The sequence below is a fragment of the Rhipicephalus microplus genome, chromosome X (assembly GCF_043290135.1).
Source record: "Rhipicephalus microplus isolate Deutch F79 chromosome X, USDA_Rmic, whole genome shotgun sequence".
NCBI classification, from domain to species: domain Eukaryota; kingdom Metazoa; phylum Arthropoda; class Arachnida; order Ixodida; family Ixodidae; genus Rhipicephalus; species Rhipicephalus microplus.
The window spans coordinates 403613469-403634786 of record NC_134710.1 but is presented as its reverse complement, the minus strand read 5'-3'; the positions used below and the strand labels follow the sequence as shown (position 1 = coordinate 403634786).

Below are 21318 nucleotides of genomic sequence, written 5' to 3'. Positions count from 1 at the left end.
GTGGCATCGGCTGATTGAATGGCTTCAAGTACATTCCGAAGGCAATAAAGATGCTTGTCACACGATACCAAAAAAAAAAAAAACAACGACGTCGTTGAGGTAGACAAGACAGCTTTTCCACTAGAGGTCAGCGAGGACGGTGTTCATCATTCGTTGGAATGTGGCTGGAGCGGGAAAAAAAGGCCGAAAGGGAGCACTGTGAATACTCAAAGGCCATTCGGAGTTACAAAAGCCGTTTTTTCTCGGTTCCGTTCATCGACATCTATTTGCTAATAGCCACTATTCAAGCCGATGGAGGAAAAATACTTCGCGCACCGCAGCCTGCCTAGAAAATCGTCGACTCTAGGCAACGGGTACACACCTCTGTGACGTTGTTCAACTTCCTGTAGTCGACAGAAAAGTGAGACACGCCATCTTTTTTTTTTTGCAGGAGTGACAGGTGACGATCTGGGGCTGCTTGAAGGCTCTATGACGGCATCCTGAAGCCTTTCTTTAACCTGCGTTTGAATCGCATGTCGTTAGGTGGGGGAAACTCTATAAGGCTACTGCCGTATGTGGTGTGCGTAGGTTATAATATGGTGTTTTATAATCAATGTTTGACGTATATTCGAGGAACGTGCAAAACAAATGTGGACTTTTAGCAACAGCTCGCTCAGACGTTGCTTGTTTTCTCCAGAAAGCGTTGAATTGATGTCGACACTGCGGAGAGGTGCTTCAGCAGTGCCGATGGCCTCGAAAGCAAAACACTAGGTGACACTGGTGGTTAGATCGGCGTAGCCGATGACAGTTTCAGGGAAAAGGGCGCTGCTGCTCCTAGCTGAAGTTTGTGGCAAGACCGTCGCAATGATTATAACGAATGTCAACAAAGCTTCGCACTAGGCCAACACCGTGGGGCATCAGGAAGGAGTGACTGCTTTCCATGACCGCTTCACTGTCACACGCCACCAGAACCACGGCAATTGTACGGGGTGGTAACGTGACATCGCCGCCGACGAAGTGAAGAGACACTCGGGGGTGACTGAGGTCCGCATGAGCTGCTGCAGCGTTTGCGGTAGAAAACGTGACGAGACGTCGTCGAATGTCAATTATAGCACCACGCATCCTGAAAAAATCTATGCCAATATTCAGGTGTCGAGAGCACTGACAGAGAACGCTCAAACTGGCGACAAACGTTCAACCATGAAATTGCAATCTTGTCGTGCTCATACCATGTAGCATAAGGTGTCATTTCTTTCGTCAGAAGGGCAGTCAGTTTTTGGCTAATTATAAAATAGTTCGTACCAGTTTCCACTAAAGCACTGACTTTACGAACATCTAGCCGTAGAGGAATTTGTAAGAAAACTCTTTCTCAATCAGTCGGTGATGTCGTTGTTGATATATTGTCGGTATTGTCAGTCCACATTGATAGAGGGCCTTGAGAATGACAAGTCTGAGCAGCTTTGTCCCCGAAGGTCGGTGTGGCTAGTATTCCCGTTGGTGGTTAGGCTACCGGCCCTGCACAACGCCCACACTGGTGCAATGATTAGGTGAGAACCACCACGGTGATGGGAAACCTAATTGGTGCCTAAATGTGGCTCCGCGCTGCTGGGCAACGTAGTTCGCAATTTCCGGAAGCCGATGGCCAAATCGTGGAGGTGGAGAGTTTGTCTGATTTCGCGAACTCCCAGCTTTCGGTAAGTGCACTGTCTGTAGATGTTCCCAGCTTCGCCACAGTGAAAACAAAGTGGATGTCGATCATTGGCACACCACACGTCTGAGTTTTGAGGAGTCGGTCGGTGGTCGCTGTAGAACAGGCCCTCTTGCATGGCCTGAGGCATGGCCGGGGCCGCGGTGTGAAGCGGAGCCAAAGCTGGTGCTGACTGGCACAGAGTTTGAGCGTACGACATATGAGAGAAGTTATTTAGCGGCTGTGGTTCTGTTGCAAGGATGGTTCTCGCAGTGCCTCCTGAACTTCGTCTCGGACGACGCCGGGCAAAGAACTGACTGTATTTACTGGGGATACTGATATCTTCCGCAGTTCTTCGGGAATTACTGAGCGCATGAGCTCTCGGAAGCAGTCGATGTAGCCCCCAAAATATCCCATGTAATTCGTAGCGAAAGCAAACTTGACTGGTCGTTCGTATGTCTGGGTTCATGTCCGAAATAGGCTTTCGATTAGGGTCGATTCAGGAAGAAATTCTGACGTAGCCTTGGGCGCACTTCACACGAGACCACCGAACAACTGTTCTTTTGCTCCACGCATTAGGTATCGCACCTTTTTCTCTTACGGCACGTTGGGATTGTCTCATCAAAAAACGCACGTTATGTCCTCAACATACATTGCGACATATCTGAATTGAACCCATGAAGTGAGCACACCTGCACGGTTTTCGTAGCAAACACGTGCACCATCGTTCAGACTGAAAAAAAACATGTCTGAGTTTGCCTGAGTTTGTCTAAGTCACCCCACATGTTATGAGCGGCAACAATATCGTAGTGGACTAGTCAACATCTTCGTGCGCAGCCCTGTCTAAGGGATTCGGTGTTCGCGGTTTGAGCAGCGTATAAGTGATTGGCGTTGTGCCTTCCATACCGGCGGGGTAGGAGCTGCTTGGGATGGCGCTACCTGGGATGGTTGGAGCCGTCATCTTCTCCGGGAGAAGTTTAAGCTCAGGGCCCATTCCCGTATCCTTTGGCTGGTGCGCTGAACAGGCGTAACCACCAGTAGGGAGCTCGAGCTTCTTGTGCTCGGAGGGGTTCTGTGCATAAGTTACCCTGCACTTCCACCAGCTCTCACAAGCTAGGAGCTCGAACAAAGATACAAGCAGGCGCGACTGTCAAAAATATCAGACACGAAAAAGAACGTCCTCCGGCTGGCGCAGGTTCCTATTTTCCGTCTTCTTCGATGACTGACACAAAACTGGTTAACGGTTCACGGGCACAGAACACCAAATGGAAATACTGAGATGTCGTCACTTTAAAGAGCCTCTTAATCACGGCTACTTGAACGACGAGAGAGTACCTTCTCGTTTTCACTGCGGTTCACTACAGCCACTCTCTCTTTCTCACCCTTCATTTCTTCCTAAAAAGGACGTGGGCGATGCCAGCACTAAACGCTGAGCCTATCAAAGTTTCGCGCTCGACGACTCAGTGCTGTTACCGGTGCTTGCGCCCTCACAAACCCAAACGGAGTGAAATTTCTTGATCTTGCAAGGTAGTCACGCCAGTCGAAGCATAATTAGCTAGCGACTGCATAGATGAGCACCGTTAGAGACAATTCACAATTAATTTATCTCACATATGGACCAATCAAAGTTTATCTTCGCCCGATATGACGTGAAAAGACAGCTCGCATCACGAATTCTGTCGAAAAGAAGGAAACACTTGCAGACAATCACAGTTATTTGTAAGTTTTGAGGGTGTTTAACTGCCGTTTAAATGAACTGCAACGCGTTGCCACGGTTAAGAAGCCACACGAGACTCTACTACAGAACCAACACACGAAAAAAAATGAAGAAATAAATGTGGTTTGAATTGCTGGTAAACATAAACCAATTCTTTCAGAATCATGGGTGGCTGAGATTCTTTTTTTTTTTAGTAACGTGCACAAGCCCATTTCTTATATTATTCTTGGCCCGTGTTCATAACATCAATTTGCGCTTGACATGTTCGTAAGAGAAAATTTTAGCCAGTCATGATGCTTGCATATCAAGCTAAAAGCTGAGCACTTACACTTGGAAAGCTTCGGCAAATCGCCCTCTGCTCTTTGTGCAATATTTTGGAATACTACCCGTTTGCAGGAGGCATGCGACGCTTGCACTTATTTATTTATTTATTTATTTATTTATTATCAATTTTTTTATCTTTTTATTCATTTGAGCGCAATTCGTCCAGGTCATTTTTGACGCATTGCACTGTTTATAAGCTCTGGCCACAGAGGCCTAGTAGCCCTGCTGTGCGTCTGCGTGTATGTGTGCGATGCTCCCTCTCATTACGTTTTTTTTCTTTGAGTCGCCATCCTCTAACTCTATGTTGTGCGACAGCAAATCGGATGCTCGTCTCTTAGACATCCATTCCTCTCGTTTTGCTTTCTATATCTCTAGTTTGGGTTCCATTGGGTTGGGTTACTCAGTCAAAAAAGATGGCACAAAATTGTCTTGGAGGACGCAACTAATGGCTGAGTAATTGATCGACTGAGTCGTGCTACCCTGGCAGCAAAAGCAGCTTCAGGAGGAAACCCACTACTAACCACTAAAGCACAGAACGCATAACAGAACGTATCTTTTTGTACGGATTCTAAGAAGAAACAGCAGTGCGAGTAGAGTACACAAGAATATAAAATTCAGTGCCTGCATTTCGTGAGAGTCATCATTAGAGGACTGTCACTTTAATTGGCATTTTGTGTAGTCATCTGAATACTCGTTTTGCTTTATTCCGTCCTACTATTTTCTTTTTTTATATACATGAATCTCTTCTCTGAACACTTCTGAGTTCTAAACAGCGCACATGATTTTAACGACACCGTAATGGGGAGTGCCAGGTTCATTTTCTTGCCCAGGAAGAGAGGGGGGGGGATAAGCTGGGGTTTTAATACTCAAAGCACCACATAAACGAGTGGCCTTGCACTCATTGAGGCGGAATGCGACCATCGCAGCCACGAACCTAACACACGACCTGCATCTGCAGTCCATCAGTTTGTGCAGCTGCAGATTGTGGCATCTGCAAAGCCCAAAGTGGTGGACTAATAATAAACGTATAAAACTGTAAGATATCCTTCTAAGGATACTAGGTGTTATTATAACGACTGGTACATTTAAAAGTATCATGGTCATGAAATTGAAGAAAACCTCTAGTTATTCCAGGCACATAATCAACTTTACAATCATGCCGCAGCAAAGTTACATTGGTTGTGTATACGCACAATTGTGCATTTGTTTGTGAACGGAGGCTTGAAAGATAAATATATCAAGCACATAGGAAAGTGCATATTTTTCGTTTTAAAAACGGCCGGCGCAGTGTTGCAGTGGTTACGGCACTCGGTTCCTGACCTGAAGGTCTCGATCTTGATCCCAGTTATGGCAGGTGCATTTTGATGGAGACAAAATGCAAGAGGTCCTTATAGTTCCCCGTGTCAGTGCACGTCAAAAAACTCTAGATGGTCTAAATTTCCGGAGCCCTCCACTATGACGGGCATCATAATCATGTCCTAGTTATGGCCCGTAAAAGCCCGTATATTAGGGTTGTCACATTCTAAATATCTCTGTATTCGCTTTCATTTATTTTCTACTCGCCAACATTAGGATTACTTGACGATGTGCCTAATCAGCTACCAATATTTTGTGACGCTCAGCTTTTGGCATGGCGAATCAGACTGTAGTCGGATATATAAGAAATTCGGAGAGGTCACCCCATCTAGTTGACCGAAACGCGGCTGCTGCTTTTCTTCGTGACGCACCCGAAGAAATAGTTTCGCTCTAAAAGTTCTATAGTATTTCTAAAACGTATGTTTCTCGGCATAATTGGGACTTTATATCTCAAAGACTGCTTAAGTTTTAAATCGTGAAAAGGTAATTCTTTGGGAATTCGGTGCTGTTTGACAAAAACTTCTTGATGTTTCACATATGGGCTGAGATTGTATGGAATGCAGTGTGACTGACATCTAATCACTACTAATTAAAAAAAAAAATCGTTGACTAATTTTCAGCTTTAGTGAACAGCAGGAAGACACAACTTTTGAAAGTCGCTACTGATGCTACGTTCTGCTCTCTTTACCAGTGCAGTTTACGGTAGTTCACGTGCTAAACTGGTAGCTACGAATCTGCGTTGGAGCTCACTTTCACAAATATTTTTTATTATTTTGTTGAGACATGCTTCATCCAAGTCGGCTTGACTCATTTCACCTGGAACTGGTCTTGTTACATTTCACAATGTCCGACAAAAAACGCACAAACGCACTCGCTGCTCCCGTAGGCTTTGTAGTTGGTCGAGCATCCGTATTCGTAATTTCACTCTGGGGGCAAAACGAAACACCAAAAAAGAATTGTCCAGGACATTGGTTTTGTAGTGATGTGTCGCAACGAGATCTTGTTTACACGCAGCGATGTGCCACTGATGCTCGCAGCAAGGCCTCTCTGCCTGATCACGATGAGAACCTTTCTAACACAGTACACGAAGGCATCCGCCGCTTCCGTACGCATCGTTCTACAACAAACTTGAATCTTCATAACATCACTGTGGAGCAAAAGAACGCACCATACAACAAACACCAAGGGGTGCTATGCAGGATCGCACGAGCTTCTTGGGCACACAAGTTTGCTCCGAGTCCGCTCAACGGTGGCCGTGGAATGAAGAAAGTGCGGAGCGCGTGATAGCAGCGTTAATACAAATGGCTAGAAGAAGGCGCATGGCGATAGAAACGCATGTGGAACATCGGCGGTGGTTATAAAAGAAACACCGCGTGCGAACACGTCAGCGCCGCCACTCAGCCAACATTTGAACAGTGCAACGACGTCAGCGTCATTGTCGCGCTATCGTTACGCCAACTCAACACGTACCTCCCACAGGCCTGTTCGTGTGCATTTGTCCTCTTTGGAACAGGTTCTTTTGTTCCATCTGCAGCATGGAAATGTCCGCTCTCGAAGGCAGCAAGGGTACAAACACAGCACTCTGGTGCTGCTCGGTTCGCTTCTATCAAATACTGCAGATAAATATTAGGACAGGTGGCCACCAGGGGCGCTCCCATCATGGCGGCAACGCGGCTGTGATTGGATACGTCGTGAGCGCGGTGAAATTGAATACGGGACACCGTAGCCGCGTGGTGATATCACTTTTACTTCTGCATGCGTGTGTGCGTAGTCTGCGTGATAAAGCTGATAGAATAATAGTGCCGTTAGATGTGAGGGCTGCTCCAAGCGTCCTGGGCAACAGCAAACGTGGTGGACGTACCCGATTTTCTCCGCGGGCGTCTGTTAATCAAACTGATTGACGCATGAACTCGGATACAAACTCGTTGAATGTGAGAAGGCCCGAGTTACATTAGTGGCTGTGATGATGCCAGTGTGACAGTCAAGCGTTTGATGCAAAAACGCTACACAGAAGCTTGTTTGCATATAAAATAATTTGGTGAGCTTACACTACTTGTGCAAGGTTGGAGCCATAGAGGAGGTTGTATAACCTAGCTTCTTGCAGCTTTTTAAGTTGGTCATCCACACATGTGCTTGCTCGGCTTCAAAGTGAAGACCACATCTGCTGTCTTAATTTCATTTAACTAATTGACTGAGGCTTGACGACCATTACACTTTGCTGTGTTGTCTTCTTTATAAGGCTTCAAATAAAAGACAATTATCTCGGGCACACTTAGCAAAGGCGTGATTAGTATAGATATATTAAACGTAATCCTGATTAGCAGGATACTAATTGTAATATTATTAGTAAGGGCTAATCAGCATGGTTTTACTTAGCGTGTTCATAATAATCATAGCGTTAATCAGCATAGTTTAGTTAGCTCATCAACTAGCATGCTTTAGTTGTCCCAGTTATAGCTTTACATGGCTTCAATAGCACGGTCTTTTCAAGATATGGCGTAATTACTTCAACCTTGTCATGACTTGGTGTAATTGGTTTGTTCGTAGCATGTCCTGGCCTAACTATCCAAGTTTACCATTCAGCTAAAAAAATCGCGGCATATGCACCGAGTGAATGATGAGTGGGGTGAAGCTTAGGAGGGTTTTCTTGGTAAACCGTGAATCGTTTGTCTGTCTGTCTGTCTGTCTGTCTGTCTGTCTGTCTGTCTGTCTGTCTGTCTGTCTGTCTGTCTGTCTGTCTGTCTGTCTGTCTGTCCGTCCGTTTATCCATCCGTCCGTCCATCCGTCCGCACCTGCTGGGTGACTCATTAACTTGGCGGTCACGCACCACGAGCTAGGAGGAACAGACACACGGCTTTAGGAGCTTCACCCCTAATAGCTAATCACCCAGCCCCACGTGCTCGGGGGCTAGCAGTCAGTGAGAACAAAGGCAACGCGCCCCGGCAAAGCAGCGCGCTAGAATGTACAGGCTGACCATGAAAATTACCAAGTGGTCTCGGGTTTAGCTACGGTCGCGATTTTCTATGACGCTCGTCCGGTGCGGATCTCAGAGGCAACCATGCTAAATGTTTTAAAACAGCCTTAGTGCAGTTGTTAAAAGCTTCAAAACAAATTTAAGCACCCCGTGCCTCTAGTAGACAGCATCACGAAGAGTTTCTGGCACATTTATTGCATGGGTGCACTTCTACACTCAGTGGAACGACAAAACAAATGAAAGAGGATGCCTCTGGTTTGAAAACACCGCCCAATTTTGTCTACCGTCCTTGACGCTGACTGGTTTCATCGTAACCATAGAGTTTCTTAAAGTTAACTAGAGGGGCCTGTGTCGCCGCGATCTTTCAGCGAACATGGGAATGATGCGTAGTACACACTTGCCTAGTCTTCGTACTTGCGGGCGGCGAATCGTACTTGCGGCTTCATTTATTGCTGTGTTTCGGTTTTGTTTTGAAATGAAAAAAAAAAGATTGAACTCTTTTGAATTTTGTGACCTGATTTGGAAAGGCAATTCTAAAAGAATAAGGTGGTGAAGCGTAATCGCTGAACATTTCTTGATTTTTGTTTCGTGAAAAAAAAAAGCTCTAAGCCACACGAACACACACGGAGCCAAAAGCAGGCCACAAGTACGAATATTACACAAATGTGTGTACTACCCATCATTCCCATGCTCGCTGAAGCACCGTGCGTTGCAGCTTCCATAGACACTAGCGCCAGAGTTCCCTCTAGTGTATAATAGGAAACTCTATAATCATAACCAATGAAACGCTGCGCGCTGTGTGGTAAATTTGACGTTTTCGTACTGTTGGCTAGTTCATAAGGGGGTGTAGGGAAGATCAGAGTTTCACAAAACTCAGGCAAAACTCGGCCGATCCTGCATAGTGCCCCCGGATGTTTCTTTGTAGCAGTCGCTCACAGCAGAATCCCGTTTTCAGGTACCAGACTACCAATGCTCGCTGCAACCGTTCATCGCAAACGCAACCAAAACGCATGACGTGTAGCTTTTACATGCTCTAACGACTTTCGTAATTCGCTTTGATGAGTGCCAAGTACCTACAACTGACGCCAAACATCTCTGTTCTGAGCGAAGGTGGCCTCATCGTGGGTGGAGTCACCGATCGTCCAGCACATGACGTCCGTCTAAAACGGGCACCCACTGGTGCGGGCTCGTGTTCTTCCCGCAACTGATGTACAAAATGCCATGCACTTTTATTGTTGTACATGGCTGTAGCTCGATATTTCTCACAAACACAACATTGTCGCCAGTGAAGGGCTTCGGAAAGAGGTCAATCATTCAGGAAATTTGCTTACATATAATACCAAAAATTTGCGTTTTGAAAATTGTATTTATCGTTCTCTACATGGAGCTTCATCTTTCCAGTATGATTCGTGAGCTATTTACTTCATAGTTAATAAGCCCTGCCGCGGTGGTCTAGTGGCTAACGTACTCGGCTGCTGACCCGCAGGTCACGCCATCGAATTCCGGCGTCAGCGGCTGCATTTTCGGTGGAGGCGAAAATGCTGTAGGCCCATGTGCTCAGATTTGGGTGCACGTTGAAGAATCCCAGGTGGTCAAAATTTCCGACGCTCTCCACTACAGCATCAATAACAATCATATGGTGGTTTTGAGACATTAAACCCCAATATCAATCAATCATCTGTAATAAGGTTCTGGTACAACGCGTAATGAAGTCAAACGGCTGCGCCTCTCAGTACTTTTGCCTGCGCCCTGTTTCAGGAGGACAAGAAACTGCTGATATGCACGAACACCTGGTTGACGACACTCTTCGTACGGCGTGGAGAAAGTCAACGCGACGTCAAGGCAGCCAGCGCAACGAGCAGATACCCAGTGCACCAGTGTTAACGGTACGTACTTTTTACGTGTGAAACTTGCAATCCAGCGAACAACTCTTCGAATCTGTGCAAAGCTGTTGTAACTACGCATGCCCACGAACGAAAATGTAGATGAGGTTTCGAAAGTCCCGACTCTTGCCCCCTTCCCACGTCCTTAACTGTCTGTTCCCAAGAAACGGACGTAACACGTTTCAGGCGAACCCCTCTGCTTGCCATAAGCATGCCCCTCAAACCCACTCTTCGGAAAAAATCTTGTTTCCAGCCGTTCCGCCGGTCGTCAGTTGTTTGTATTGTATCAGTTGTATTTGTATCAGTTAGCAGAAGACAGATGTGGGGCGTTGGCTACATAGTTAAAACAAGAGCATGAGCAATATCATACATCGCAAATCTTGAAAATAAACATTCTACAGAAGTCTGTCTGGTTCGGTGTAAAACTGGGAGATGGTTTAGACTCCAACCACGATGGTAAACCTAACCATGGAGTACATAGAAGAGAAAGCACTCGGCTCCTTCTCGCCGCGACCCAAGCTTTTCCTGCGTTATATGGACGATTGCTTTTGCGTCATTAAGACGGCTGAAGTTGAAAGCTTCAGACAACACCTAGCTTCCGTGCACCCAGCCATACAATTGGTGACCGAGTGTGTAAGCGACCGCTGCCTGCCCTTTCTCGAAGTCCAGGTGGCAAGAAAGCGTGACGGCAAGGAGTTCTCCATTCATAGGAAGCCAACGCACACTGGCCGCTACCTTCAATTCAATTCTTCCCACTCCGCCTGGCACAAGGCCTCGGCTGTGACCACGCTACTCCAGAGGACTAACAACTTATGCTCCCATGACACAGAGCGAAAAAAGGAAGAGGCCCGCGTAATTGCGGATCTCATAAAATACGAATACCGAAAAAACTTCATTTGAGCCACCACCCACCACCCAGACCAACAGGGGATACGAAAACTCCAATCAACATTAATTGGCAGACCTCCGAAACGCATACCGGTCCCAAACGTTCAGGGAACCAGTGAGATGTTCACGCGGATCTTCAAAAAAAGAAGGGGTTCGCATCGCGCAGGTGCCTTTGTGTACGCTGGGCCTCCTCCTCTCTCGCCCGAAAGACCGGCCAACAATGAACAGGAGCCCCGATGTCGTTTACAAATTTCCGTGCGCAGAGTGTCCCTCGTCGTATATCAGCGAGATGAAAAACCTACCGGAACGACTGAAGCAACACGCCAACGATGTGCGGAAGTTCTACAGACAGCGCAGCGCAGTCGCTGAACATGCTGAGACGTTGGATCACAGAATAAAATTCGAAGTGACGGCCATCCTTGAAAGAGAGCCGAACTGGAGGAAAAGGTTGTTACTCTAGTCGTGGCACATACAGAGGACAGCCCATAATATCAACCGCTCTCTCGGAACCCTTCCCCCCGTGTTTTCTCACGGACTACGCTCCACGCTAAAACGAGAGAGAGAGAGAGAGAGAGAGAGGGTCAATAGCCACCCCACCAGTGCTTTCAAGACGCGGCTGCTACATAGCCTCCGCAGTCACCCCTGAGGAAGGAACCAAGTCCGTTCCGAAACTTCGGGTATCTTCAGAACTTTTGGTTGTAGTCTAAATCATCTCCCAATCGCAAATCCTGAGGTGATTTCTATTATAGTTCGTGAAATTGTGGTTCGCAGAGCGGGATGTCGTATGAAGTCAACTGATGGCACAAAAAATAAGCTGGAACAATCCGATCTTTCATCAAAACGAGATTTTGGTTCTATTTTACACGAACTATATTTATGCGAGAATAAATGAAATTTCTTTGTTTCTACTTTTTCGGTCAGCAAATATTAAAAGCATTTTCTGTACTGAAATGTAAAAAAAGAGAATAATCTATAGTAAAACATAATCTATACAATAAAACTTTACTAATGACGATATACAGCACAAAAAATTAACTAAATCTGAAAAAACTTCTATAAAGCTATTTCCAAGCGAGCCGCATATGCCCGCCAAATACCGAGACTGGCTAAATGTGGGCCCCTATTCCCTGACGTCAGCTTATATTGAGTATCCCCTGTTATAAAATATAAGAAAATAATGTTTATTTACTACTTTTTGTGACAAGGCTGCCCAAGCCCCATGGTGCCAATGAGTAGGGTAGAGAACAAAAAAAGTCTTATTCTGCAGGAATTCCCAAACAGATCGAAAAGCCGTATACTTTATTATTTATTCATATCTCAATCTCATTCCATGACATTTTGTGTTTCGAAATGAGTCGTAGTTTCCTCGTTCATTTATTTATACCTTTTTGATGTTGCAAAACCACATATATTTTCACCTCTGATGTACTTGTAAATTTCTCAAAAAGTAAGTAAGAACCCGTTTTAAGGCATTCATCCCCGTTTATTTACTTCATACACAAAGAGAATAGTCAGTTAACTCTTTGTGCACGATAAACATTTGTTTGGAAGTAAACTTGCGGGTTGTAAAAATATAACTAAGTATACGTGCCTTACTACTCTCTTTAACACCTGTAATAACTTGCGTGTCTTACTACTCTATTTAACACCTGTAAGAGGTCATCTGGTGCTGTCAGTGATGAGTTTTTTTATCTCTGATGAGATAACAAGAAACATTACGTTGTCTAAGAGCAGGGCATAAGACACACGTTCCAATCTTATATGTTATGACAAATAACATTAGCGAAACGTCAGGCTACTGTTTATATTCTGTGTTCTGTATAAGCCGACTATCCATTGCTTTTCTTGATTTTTCTTTCAGGAAAGAACATCCCGCATTTCAGAAGATGTTCCGAAGCTCGCTATCGACGAGGGAGAGCTCGAAAAATTGACGAAAGAAACCCAAGTATGAAAGTAACACTTTTGTAAAAAGTGACGCTTCATTACTGATATCAACGCGAACGCAACATAAATGAATTTTCATTTGCCTTAGTTTTGGCCATTAAAATCTCCTTTTCAACAGTGCTTTCGATTCCTTGATCTTGCGGGACAACTTCGAAGAATTTACGACCCCTTTTCTCTTTTCTGTAATTGCTTAGCCAAAGTAGTTCTCTGGTAAACAAGGTATACCAATTATTTTGTATGAATGCTGTTCTGAAGCACCTGTCCTCATTATCGGTGTCAGTGTTCTTTTTAATGGCGAGAAAATCCCCATTCCAAGGGCTGACATATCAGGCCCCATGAAATGCACCACAAAAGAATGAACAATTCAACGGTTGGTTCTATCAGTGCGCCAGCCAACGCCGGTTGTGGTCCAGAGACCGAGTCATAGGGAACAGTTGGTATACCATGCACAAATATATTCTAAGTTAAAGGGACACTGAAATCAGACCACAATTTACGTCAGAGTGAAATCTCAATGTATGACAACATCTAAAACAACAATATTATCAACAAGAGAGCTCTACTTAGCGAGAAGTTAAATTAAATGCACAAGAACACAAGCGCCGAAGTAGGACATTTTTAAAATGATCCTGATGCCATCAGTGGGACCACCTACAATCAATCACTAGTAATCGATCTAACAGCACTATATATAGAAAGTTCCGCGCATTAAGAGACGCAATAAAATGCTGCTTTTTCGTTTCTGTTTCATTCATAAAAAAAAGAATCGCCGGACGTTACTATGAGGAATGGCGCGAGTGGTTCAAAAATTAATTTTTCGTGTGGTTGGATGGATGGATGGACGCAATGATATGGCTGTACCTTTGAGATCGGGCGGTGGAACGCCACCCAGCTGTAATACTTAATGAACCAAAAACTAGATTTATTATTTTTTTCCTTTAACTAGTGAGGATGAGGATTGGTACTTTGCAGTGAAGGGTTTAATTTTCACTCGTGCCTTGACTTTAGCCACCAATCAGATAACCTCCTTCTAGGGTGAAGCCCTTTACAGAACATTATCAAGGGTTCGGCAATTTCCTCCTCCTCCCCGCATGCACTGCATACAGTGTTTACCCCTTCGTATTTGGCCCAATATGTCTTGGTTCGCAATACTCATGTCCTGGCCTCAAACAGTAGAAAACTACCCCGAGTATTATCATAGATCCTTTCCTTGGCAATTTCCTGCTTAAAAGTTCGATAGATCTTTAGTGCGGACTTCTTAATCATGCCAATTCTACACATATCGGTCTCAGCTTCCTTCACCTTCTTCTTAACCGATAATTATTTTTGGTTTGCCCCCCTGCTGTTTTCTGAGTATTTATCAGTCAATTTTCTGGTTCGCTTCCTCCATTTTGTATCCACATTCTTCATGTACGACTATCTGAATACCTTCATAGCCCAACCCTGCTCCCCCATTTTTCTCAATCGCTTCTCAAATTTTATCTTGCTGCTAGCTTTCCTGCCCTCAAATGATGTCCATCCCATATCACCTTGTAGTCCCTGATTTGGTGTATTCCCGTGAGCTCCTAAGGCAAGCTTATATATTCCTCGTTGCTTAATTTCTAATATTGCTTGAACTTCTGATCTCATGCACAAGACCGCATTGCCGAACGTCAGGCTAGGAACCATGACCTCTTTTCATATTCCTCTGACGATATCATACCTATTGTAATTCCACAGTGCCCTAATTTTTATCACTTCTGCATTTCTCTTACCTTCAGTAGTCACCCATATTTCGTGTTCCCTTAGGTATTCGGTCCCATTTCATATCCATACGCCCAGATATTTGTATTTATCTGTTATCTCTAGCATGACCTCCTTTATCCTAAGCTCACGACCTTCATTATTATTAAAAATCATGACTGATGATTTTTCCTTACTAAATCTGAAAATTAACCTTTCTCCCTCATTACCGCAGATGTCCATCAATCTTTGCAAATTTTCCTTGTTGTCTGCCATTAGCACTATATAATCTGCGTACATCAATGCTGGTAGTGCCTGTTCAATCAGTTTTTCATGTTTGACGAAATAAAGGTTGAAGCCAAGTACACTTTCCTTGAATTTGGCCTCTAATCCTTGTAGTTACATCATGAATAACAAGGGGGACAGAGGACACCCCTGCCTAAGACCCCATTTTACCTTTGTGGGCTTGGATACCTGTTTTTCCCACTGTATAACTACCTTGTTACCTTTATAGATATCCTTTAAAAGATTAGTCACTCCATTTTCCACACCTAGTCTGTTCAGTATTCCCCACAAGTCCTCTTGAACGACGCTATGGTACGCTTCCTTGATATCCAAAATAGCTAGCCAGATAGTCTGTGTTCCTTTTCTGCTATTTCAATGCACTGTGTCAGTGAGAACAGATTGTCTTTCAACCTCCTGTGTTTCCGAAACCCATTCTGCAGTTCCCCAGCACTCCCTCATCTTCTATCTATACCTCCAGTTTTTCTTTTATAATCTGCATTGCCAGCCTGTAGACTACTGATGTCCCTTTTATAGGACGGTAGTTGTTTATGTCAGCTTTGTCCCCCTTTCCTCTTAGATCATGCTCATCCTGCTAAGTTTCCATTCGTCAGGGACTTCACCATCGATTATTATTTTGCTCACTGTCTCTCTCAAAGTTTGCTTAGACTTCGGACCCAATGTCTTTATCAGCATAATCAGAATGCCATCTGGGCCTGTTGATGTACTACTAGGAACCTTCTTCTTAGCCCTTTCCCACTCTCGTTGTGAAAATGGAGCCATCGTGCCACTTCATTCATTCTTGTGTATTGCGGTGCATAAGGCACTTCTTTGTTGAAATCTTCCTGTCACCCTTGCTCTTATATATTCAACAGCTTCGGCTCTTCTAGCCTAGCACCGTGAGCTGTAGTTATAAACCTCTGCTCTAAGCTTGTCTGACTTCTTAGGGAGTTTAGATGGTTCCAAAATTTCGCAGCTACCTTTCTATCCTTTTTATGTACTTCTGCCAGCAACTGAGCCCCCTTTCTTCTAATCTTTTCATTGGTCAGAAGAGATGCTTCCCTTCTACAGCTTAAAAAGATGTCCCATTTTCTTACAACATCATCTGTCGGTTTCCCCTGGTGCTTAGCATGTCTGCGTTTACTAGAGGCTTCCTGGCATTTCGCCATGGCTTTCTTAACTTCCACATTCCACCAACTCTTGGGTCTGTGTCTTTTTTTTTCGAGGTGACTTGTTACGTGCCTCAGCAAGCTCCAACTCAGTTGAATTAGATTCATTTATGTCCACACTGTTTTAATATCCTGAGTGATAACTTTCTCAATTTGTTTAGTGCCTATTTCTATTTGCCTTTTTGAATAAAAATTTTCCTGTAGTTGCTCACCTTGTCCCCTTCCCACTTTCACTGCTCTTCCTAAACTTAGCTTGATACGTTTGTGATCACTACCCAGACTTCTGGAGCAACATTCATCTATGTGCATTCATTCCCTGAGCCTATCATACAACCTATTTGACATCAGTGCGTAATCTATCATCGACTGCAGCCTTCCTACCTCCCACGTTATTTGCTCTTCACACTTCTCAGTACTGTTGCAAATGATCAAATCATGGCTTTCACACATATCCATGATCATTTTGCCTATTGGGTAGGTATACCCATTTATATCTTCTATGTGCGCATTCATATCTCCTAGTATATTTACTCGCACTCTGCTCCTAATTCATCAATTTACTTTGATATGCACTCCACCATTACCTGGTTTTGCTCTCTGGTTTTTGCTCCCGTCCACAAATGCACCAAACCAAGGAGTGTCATGAATTGCTGCGCCACTTTCCCTTTTAGACATAAATGTTCCTTGCACTCCTGCTTGACCATTTGCCAGTCTGTACTTTTATGAATGAATACCCCAATACCACCCTCCCCCTTTCTGTTGCCTTCTGTTACAATATTCCCTCGCGTAATCTGGATTGTTAGGAGGTTGTTCCAATATCCCTAAGATGTGTTTCTACAAAACCGTATACCATCGGCCTCTCCTCCCTTATCGGTTGTTCTATCTATTCTCAATTCAGCGTGTTCCTGCCATCCTGCATGTTAAGATACCCTACGTCTGAATTGGCTCGGCCCTCGTGACTACGTCTATTTTTGCCCCGGACTCTAGCTGTCTTAGATATTGGTGCCACTTCGGAATCTTATCTGTCCATGCCACCTGTCAAAGGGTCTCCCTGAATGTTTTCCTCGTTACTAGTTATCCTGCACCCCAAAGGGCACGCGTGCCTCCCCCCTCCCCCCCCCCCAAAAAAGACTACTGCGCGTCCTGCAAGTCGCCAACCCACCTCATGACCTAGCCGCCTATCGAAATGAATTGTCTCGTTGAAAACCACCCCCCTATGCCCCTCTCTGTTTATTTACACCACCTCAAAGTCTTTCTCTCGACTCATCCGCCATAACTCTTGGTTTGCGTTGACAGCCGCTCTTTGCAGGTTGCCGTCACGCAACGGTACCTTTGGTATCATGCGTATCACTACCTGTACCAGAGAGAAAGTGGTGCGCATGTCATCGACCCCTTTCGCCAGTGTGGTTGATAGTCCTGCCATATCTTCATTTAGGACATCGTTTAAACTGCCTGAAGTTATCTCAAGATTTTGTCCATCAGCTGTAGTTTTGAGTTTTGTGTTTGCTTGCCTTGTGACTGCCTCCAGGTCCCCACTGCAACCCCTACTGCAACCCTCTTGTCACCTCATACTATTCCTTTGATTGCTTCTGCGCATCGATTAATATTTGAGTCTCCGGCGATTATCACGTGCTGTAACTTTTCAGTTCGAGCGTCCTGCACCTGGGGGTTACTTGCACCTGTGACGCCGGCTGCTTTCTCGCCTCCCAGCCCCGCCACTACTTCGCTAAAGCTGGGTCTTGCAACCATTGAACCTGCTGAACCTGGTTTTTTGAAAACTTGCGTGCTCTTTCTTCTCCGCCGTTCTGGTTGCCGGTGCCCTACTGTTCTCTTTGTTGGCTGCTCCTTTGTTCACCTTCGCTAGTGCCTCCTCGGCAGACCTCAGCCTTTCTCCCGTAGCCCTCGTTTTCTCTTGCTCTGCCGCCAACGCAGTTTCCATCTCGATGATTATCATCAGCAGTTCACTCTACGACCATCATTTTCTCCATTTTTTCCTTGATCTCACATTGCCTACATTTGGTGTCAGCTTCCTCTCCATTCGCTTCTGCACTTGGGTTCATTTTCAAACACACCCCGCAACCCGAACACTTTACAGCCTTTTTGACCATGTCTTCCTGACACCAATTGTCGGTATGAATTGTTTCACTCTATACTTAGAAAACACGGTGTATGAAGAACCCTGCCCTACGAAGAAGAGAAAGACTAAGTTCTACTACAAAAATTTGCGTGTTGAGTGTTCGTGCACCTCCCCCACGGGGTGGCAAGAAAGAAACACAAAGAAACAAACACATACCCAGACACACACACAAACTAGTAAATACCTGTTGTCTGACCCCCGAAAAAGCCATACATTGTAATAGGTGCTACAAAGGTTTTAACTGCTGCCTTAAGCCCCGCCGCTGTGGTCTAGTGGCTAAGGTACTCGGCTGCTGACCCGCAGGTCGCGGGTTCAAATCCCGGCTGCGGCGGCTGCATTTCCGATGGAGGCGGAAATGTCGAGGCCCGTGTGCTCAGATTTGGGTGCACGTTAAAGAACCCCAGGTGGTCAAAATTTCCGGAGCTCTCCACTACGGCGTCTCTCATAATCATATGGTGGTTTTGGGACGTTAAACTCCACAAATCAATCAACTGCTGCCTTAATAATTAAAAAGGCGAAGCTCAAAACATGCAAAACCACTTATCTGCGCAGTTGATCGGGAGCGCTAAATAACACGTTCATCCACCGTGCCAGTCTGAACTGAGGTTGCACGGGACAGGTGGTGCCATCTAGCGGGGTGCAGTTGAAACAAAAGCGTATGCAATCTCGAAGCCAACAGCGGGAAATTCATCGATGGCCCTTGTTGCTGCTGTGGCTCCCACTGCTTTCAGTCTGCTGCTACTAGCGCAATAAAGCCGGGCAACGTTGCGCATGGCAACAATGACGTAAAATGGTCCGGTCGGTCTGCTTCTTGAGGCGGGTAATTTGAAGTGCGCTAACCTGATGCGGAGCACTAAAACGTCATTTTAATTCAAAATAGGCCCTTCCTTGGCACAGAAGGAACACTACGATGTTTCTGGACCGCCATTTCAACAATCAACATTGACCTGATAGTTGACTTAGTGTCCCTTTAAGGCAGCACGAACATCACATAAACATGCAGATTCGGCAGGTATCAATCACAATAAAACTCGCAATACACCTTAGGCTGTGTTCAGAAAGCGGCAACAAACAAATCACAGTACAAGTGAAATATCATGTATTAAAAATTATTGAAGAACACTAAAAAACTTGAATATTCACCAAAAGCACCCAGTTCACAAATCTTGAAAGGTATTTTGAATGTTTCTGTACCAGAACGCAATCCCAAACTCTAGTGCCTATCGACGTTCTGTTACGTCGTCGGTCTGTTACATGTCACCTCGGTGACACTATTCCAAACATTTCACTGCTCCCTCAACGTCATCTCTCGAATCCTCAGGATCGACTGACCGCGCAGCATCGTTGAAACATGACCTCTTTGAACAACACATCTTCGTTAACTTCACCATCCTACTCACTCATTGCCCTGACACTCTATAGCCATGTGCTTATATCCGCGGGCGTCTGGGTTCTCGAAGCTTCCAGGGTTCTCCTCTGCGCGTAGCAGAACGAAAGCTTGTGGTAAAGGCTAGAATATTTTTGCCACTTCAACTCGCTGTGGCATCACTAAGCATTTCATCGGGTTTTCTTTGAGCGCCTATTTAGGCGCTCGTCTGTGACAGACAGACAGACAGACAGACAGACAGACAGACAGACAGACAGACAGACAGACAGACAGACAGACAGACAGAAGGACGGACAGACAGACAGACAGACAAACAGATAGATAGATAGATAGATAGATAGATAGATAGATAGATAGATAGATAGATAGATAGATAGATAGATAGATAGATAGATAGATAGATAGATAGATAGATAGATAGATAGATAGATAGATAGATAGATAGATAGATAGATAGATAGATAGATAGATAGATAGATAGATAGATAGATCTTTATGGTGAATTCCTCTGAGGAATAAGTATATGATGCTACAACTACGCATACAGAGCGAAGGCGCTTTTGTAAGAAAGTGCCTTTGCACCCGTAGAGGCATTTTATGTTCACCGACACATTTCGCTTGTGCAACGCCAGTACCAACTTAATGAACAACACTTGCCCCAGTAACAACTAAGGTCAACTGTCGTTAACATATTAGATCAGACCTGATATGTGTATGAAAGCTTCCATTATTTTAGCCCAGAACCTACTCTTCTTTGCGCAGAAGCACTTGTGTAGCAGTCTAGTTGTCACAATTGGCTGTTACAAAAGTTACAATGAAGTCGCTATATTGTATTTTGATTCTTTTTAAGCCATTGTAAATATTATTTCTGCCGTGCATTCGACCATCAAATACGCCCGGCTTGCGGATTTCATGCTATTATAGACTGATTCGGAAGAATGTTCACAGTTTTGCGGATGTTCGGTCTCGCATGCAAGAACGCTGCGTGGCAACGAGTTTTCAGCAAAGAAAAAAATACATGGTTGATCCCTCTGTCACTGTCATAAGAACCTGTATAACGTGGAAGTAAAACGTGGTGCCAGGAAGTATTTAATTTCTACAGAGAAAGCTGTACATGGCTGGGAGAAACAAAAAGCATTCCGCATTTCAGCATTGGTGTGACGAGCGGTCTGCATTGACTGTGCTATCAGTTACATTGTTCGTCCTCAGCGTCGTACCCAAGCAAGCGCGCCTTTGGCTGCGTTGAGAGTGATGTCGTCACTCCCGTCGTAGCCCGGGCGTCCAGTACGCGCGCGCATCAGTTACTACTGAAAGCTGCCACATGGGTAAGCCACGAACAACTCTAGATGAGCGCCGACCGCGGAAACCTGAGAGAGCTGGCATTCGCTGTGCCGATAGTGCAGTTCGGGCACAAAAACAGGCCCGGGGGGCGAGTGTAAGCAGCAACTGCGCACCAATGATCCGGCAGCCTTCCAAGCCAAGCTAAGTCACGAACGGGAAGGCATGTGTAGGCGCAGGCTGATCCTGCAAACCACGCTACCGAGTTAGCTTGCGATGTTAAACGCTTCCGACAACGCCACGCCAAATAAGCGCCGTTGCGGGCACAACAGCGTCAAAGTGATGACTGTGGTTGCACGTTCCGAACGCCCGCTTTCGGCGGGACTTTTTCCAGTGGCACTTTCACTACGGCTGCGACATCTGTGACCACCTGTGGCTCGAGAAATACCACTGTCATTAACTCATTTCAAAACGCATTTAACTGCTCATTACAATCCTCAGTGACCACAATCATGCGAGCCACACTAAGCAGCATGTCAAATAAACACTGTGGTAAATCCAAGACAAAGGTGTGTCTAATCTTCATTAGGA

General features: G+C 45.1%; 2 protein-coding genes across 5 annotated transcripts in view; one reads left to right on the top strand and one right to left on the bottom strand.

Annotated features, from left to right (window-relative positions):
- Positions 1 to 12872, top strand: part of LOC119160949 (sodium-coupled monocarboxylate transporter 2) — a 77964-nt gene extending 65092 nt beyond the window's left edge. For all 3 annotated transcript variants that reach the window (XR_012887556.1, XM_075880190.1, XM_075880191.1), the window contains 2 exons: positions 9796 to 9923; positions 12670 to 12872. Coding sequence is in view for 2 of the 3 variants with exons in the window: in XM_075880190.1 (XP_075736305.1) it covers positions 9796 to 9923; positions 12670 to 12759 (218 nt within the window). In the remaining variant the exon portion in view is untranslated. The remainder of the gene's footprint in view (positions 1 to 9795; positions 9924 to 12669) is intronic.
- Positions 1 to 21318, bottom strand: part of LOC119161865 (zinc finger CCHC domain-containing protein 24) — a 251549-nt gene that overhangs the window by 220284 nt on the left and 9947 nt on the right. The window lies entirely within an intron of this gene.